This window comes from Hipposideros armiger, unplaced genomic scaffold (assembly GCF_001890085.2).
Source record: "Hipposideros armiger isolate ML-2016 unplaced genomic scaffold, ASM189008v1 scaffold_31, whole genome shotgun sequence".
Taxonomy (NCBI): Eukaryota; Metazoa; Chordata; class Mammalia; order Chiroptera; family Hipposideridae; genus Hipposideros; species Hipposideros armiger.
The window spans coordinates 5,115,423-5,119,990 of NW_017731381.1; the positions used below are offsets into that span (position 1 = coordinate 5,115,423).

Below are 4,568 nucleotides of genomic sequence, written 5' to 3' on the forward strand. Positions count from 1 at the left end.
TTAGCTGTGCCCTCCTTAAAAGAGTCAACTATGCCATTGTAGCATGAAAGCAACGTGCAACCAATGACCATGGCTGTTCCCCAATAAAATTAAAAAGGAAAGAAAGAAAGAAAGAAAGAAAGAAAGAGAGAAAGAAAGAAAGAAAGAAAGAAAAAATACTTCTCTCCTAGCTGAGAGGTGGAAGAGGGGTTTTCCTGCCTGTCTTATGTTCTAGGGCCCAGCTGGGCCTGACCAAGCCCAGAGATTGGATAAAAATGGCTTGAATGAAAGGTGAGTGTAGGAGTGGACACTCCTTCCTGTGACTAGGGAAAGGCAGGCTCCAAAGTCTAAAGTGTGCAAGTGAGTGCCAGCAGGGGATTGATAGGCTTTGGAGAGTAGATATTTCATGGACTCAGAGGTATGCAGGCATAGTAGGTGCCTCATCTGGTGTCTCTTTTTAGGTGGCCGCCCTAACCCTGAACCACAGCCTCCAACCACCACGCCTGCAACCAAGCCCACCGCTCCCCCAGTGGTCTGCACCACTGGGCCTCCCACTGTCCGCCCCTCAGAGAGGCCCACTGCTGGCCCCACAGGCCCCCCTTCCGTTAGTCCCACGGGTCCCCCTTCTGTTAGCCCCACTGGTCCCCCCACTGCTGGCCCTTCTGCGGCCCCGACAGCATCTTTGGATCCATCTGAGGATGTCTGCAACGTGTACATCTTCGATGCCATCGCGGAAATCGGGAATCGCCTGCATCTCTTCAAGGATGGGTGAGGGGCAGGGACGTGGGATGAGGAAGGGGACTTGGAGGAGGGGCCTGCCTGTCCCCTCCCACCCACCGGTCTTTGGCTTAAGTGTCAGTGCCCCGTCATTCTTTTCATGTTCCCAGGAGGTACTGGCAATTCTCTGGGGGCCAGAGACGCAGGGTGCAAGGCCCCTTCCTTATCAGGGACACGTGGCCTGCGCTGCCCCATAAGCTGGACTCCGCCTTTGAGGAGCCTCTCACCAAGAAGATTTTCTTCTTCTCTGGTCAGTGTCCTCCTTTCTCCCTTCCCGCCTCCCCTGTTCCCCTCACCAATCTAGGAGGACCAAGAGGCCGCAGATAATCCATAAAACATCTCGTGCGGATTAGAAAAAGGTGCTCTCTCCTGGCGGATGCAATTTAACAAATTTCGCGGGGGGCGGGGGGGGGGATGAATTTCAGCTTCCCTCCTCACCGCACCCTTGCACAATCGTACTGAGCGGCTCTGCCTGTTGGGCACAAAAACTAAGGCTATGCCAGGCTTCAAAAGGCCTCGTTGGCTTTTCCCTTTTGATATCCAAGGAGAATGTGTGCCTTCTCCCTGCCCCCAGACCGATGCAACCCTTCTCCTCTGCAGGGCGCCAAGTGTGGGTCTACACAGGCGCGTCGGTGCTAGGCCCGAGGCGCCTGGACAAGCTGGGCTTGGCTCCAGAGGTGGCCCAAGTCACCGGTGCCCTCCCGCTAGGCGGGGGTAAGGCGCTGCTGTTCAGCAGGCAGAACTTCTGGAGGTGAGGGCCACCGGGACCGCCGGCAGGGGGAGCCCGGGCGAAATCCGCCTGTCGGCAGGGTCAGCACCTGTCTCCTCCTCGCCTTCCTGCAGGTTCGACGTGAAGACGCAGAAGGTGGATTCCAGGAGCCCCAGTCCTGTGGACCAGATGTTCCCTGGGGTGCCTTTGAACATGCACGACATCTTCCAGTACCGAGGTGAGGGCTGCAGACTGGGGTTAGTGGAGGGTCCCTCCCGAAGACACCTCCTCCCATGCTAGGTTCTCCTGCCTTAGAGATTGGTCAGATTCTGAGCGAGAAAGGAAAAGCCCCTAGCGATTGAGGGAAATGCCCTAGCGAGGGTAAGTAAACTCCCTATAAAGACAGGGACCTTTCCCAGATCATACAGGGACACAGGGGCACAACCAGAGTTTAGGATCCAAATTTCCCGCCTCTCCAGCTGGAAGCTCTTTCCCTTAGGTAGTGCAGGACACACGGTTTGCATGAAGGCTCATTGCTTTATTAGACAATACTTATGAAGCGCCTGTCCTGTGCCAGGCATTTGTGCTGCCCCTGGGAATATAGTGATAAATAAGGCAATTCATAGCTGTGTCTCTGGGCAAGTCACTGCGGCTTGCGGAGCCTCAGTTTCCCCATTTGGAAAATGGGAATGATAGCTGGAATTATACTTGCTTTCTCTTTCTCCCTGCTCATATACAATCAGTTGACAAGTTCTGTTGACTCTACCACAGAAATATTTACTTTCACTATCTCCTTTGCAAACTCCCTAGTCCAAGCCATCTTGGTTGTCCAATGCCTTTAATATAGTCTCTGGGAATAAGGAGGGGCTAGGAGAGGAAGGCAATGGTCTTGGGGGTGACTCCAGACCTATCCCAATAAACGAACATGATCTGACCTCTCCGCCCTCACCTCCTCCCACTACTCCTGTCACTCTCTCTGCTCCCTCCACCCGCGCTGGCCTTCTGGCTGCTCTTTGAACACATCAAGGTCATTCCTTGCTTAGGGCCCTTGTGCCAGTTGTTTCCTCTGCCTGGAAGGTTTTTACCCCAGATTGTCACTGGGCTGCCTCCCTCTCATTCTTTAGGTCTCAGCATTACAGCCACCGTTTCAAAGAGGCCTTCTTTGACCCTCATCATCTATTCACTGACTTGCTTTTATTTCTTCTGCATTGTCAAAACCAATCTCATTTATTTACGTGTTACTTTGTTCATCATCTGTCTTACCCCCACTAGAGTGTAAGCACCAAAAGAACTTAGAGCACGCCTGCAATTTTTCTCTGCTGTATCCCCAGTGCTTCTAACAGTGCTTGGCAATGATAAATATTTGTTGAATGAATGAATGGATTTGTTGACTGACTGTTGAATGAATTGTCCTGGGCACCTACTGTGCGCCAGGCTCTGTGCTAGTGCTTTGGACATCAGTGTCTGTGCCTCCCAGCATCTCTGTGGGGGAGATAGAGGTGTCACATGAAAACCTTGGAAAGACCTAGAAAGGGCAGGATGGATGACTGTAAAGATTTTTGCTCTTGTTTCTCTATGTGCATGTGGGAGAGTTGGAATCACCCATCTTGTACCTGCCTCTCCCCTGCAGATAAAGCTTACTTCTGCCAGGACCGCTTCTACTGGCGTGTGAATACCCGGAATGAGGTGAACCAGGTGGATGAAGTGGGCTATGTGACCTTTGACATCTTGCAGTGCCCTGAGGCCTAAGGCTCACCATCCTGCTTCAGCACTGCAGTGTGGGGCCCCATGGGGACCATCCTGATGGGCAAGGAGCCAGTTTGCCGGATACAAACTGGTGGGTTTCCTCTGGAGGAAAAAGGACGAGTGGAGGTGGGCTGGGCCCTCTTGTCGCACCTTCCTTTTTTTGTTGGAATGTCTTTAATAAACTTAGATTCTCTAACCTTGAGATTTATTTATGTATATATGCATGCATGCAGGCATGTACATATGTATGTATTATGTATTTAACAAATAGAATGCTTACTTTGTGCCAAGTGGTGTTCTATGTACTTCATAAATGTTAACATATTCAAGGGCCGGCCGAGTGGCTCAGTTGGTTAAGAGCGTGAGCTCTGAGCAACAGGGTCGCTGGTTCGATTCCCATATGGGCCAGTGAGCTGTGCCCAAGCTGAGCTGCTGCTGAGCTGCCAACAGGTGGCAGGATGGCTCAGCTGGTTAGAGCACGTGCTCCTAACAACAAAGTTGCCGGTTTGACTCCCGCATGGGATGGTGGGCTACGCTCATCTGCAACTAAGATTGAACACGGCACCTTGAGCTGAGCTGCCACGAGCTGCCAATGGGTGGCTGGATGGCAACTGGACTTGGAGCTGAACTAGCTGCACCCTCCACAACTAAGATTGAAGAACAACAACTTGGCTGTTCCCCTTCCCCAATTCCCAATAAAAATCTTTAAAAGAAAAAAAACACACATATTCAATTATTCCTGTTAGGAAAGTACAATGTGATTATTCCTGTTTTACAGCCAAAAAAATGGCTAACCATTCATCAATTTTTTTTTTTTTTAAGCTGAGCTATCCTGTTGGCAGCTCAGCGGCTGCTCAGCTCGGGCTGGCAATCGAACCTCTGTTACTCAGAGCTCAAACTCTTGAGCGAGCTCTTAACCAACTGAGCCACTCGGCCGGCCCCATTCATCAAATATTTATTGAACCCCTGCATGAGCCAGGCCCTGTAATGGGCACTGGGGATTAAGAGATGAATTGGACTACGTTTCTGTCCCAAGGACCTCTCAGTGGCCCTCAAACTTTAGGGTTCCTAAAAGTACCTTTAGAACTTCCTTAAAATGCGACTCCAGGCTCCGCCCCCCAGAGAGTCTAACTCAGTTATAAGTGATTCCGTGGCTGGTGGGGATGGGATTACACTTGGAGAGTGTGCAGTGTGTGACCCTTTATCCTAGAATAAAGGCGCGTGTATGTGTGATTCTGTGTGTCGTGGTTGAAGTCAGGGGACATTCCCCAGCCAAGATGACATCTGATCTTGAACTGACGCTGGAAAGATGAGCAAGAGTTCCTGTATAAGACGGTCTTTCTAAGAGTTATTCACA

At 51.1% G+C, this 4,568-nt stretch overlaps 1 protein-coding gene across 1 annotated transcript in view; it reads left to right on the forward strand.

The window, feature by feature from the left end:
* MMP9 (matrix metallopeptidase 9) overlaps nucleotides 1–3,407 on the forward strand; it is a 12,650-nt gene extending 9,243 nt beyond the window's left edge. Inside the window, exons 9-13 of the mRNA XM_019636919.1 lie at nucleotides 441–747; nucleotides 867–1,006; nucleotides 1,357–1,507; nucleotides 1,600–1,703; nucleotides 3,096–3,407. Of these exons, the coding sequence (XP_019492464.1) occupies nucleotides 441–747; nucleotides 867–1,006; nucleotides 1,357–1,507; nucleotides 1,600–1,703; nucleotides 3,096–3,214 (821 nt within the window). The 3' untranslated portion in view covers nucleotides 3,215–3,407. The remainder of the gene's footprint in view (nucleotides 1–440; nucleotides 748–866; nucleotides 1,007–1,356; nucleotides 1,508–1,599; nucleotides 1,704–3,095) is intronic.
* The last annotated feature ends 1,161 nt before the right edge of the window (nucleotides 3,408–4,568 follow it).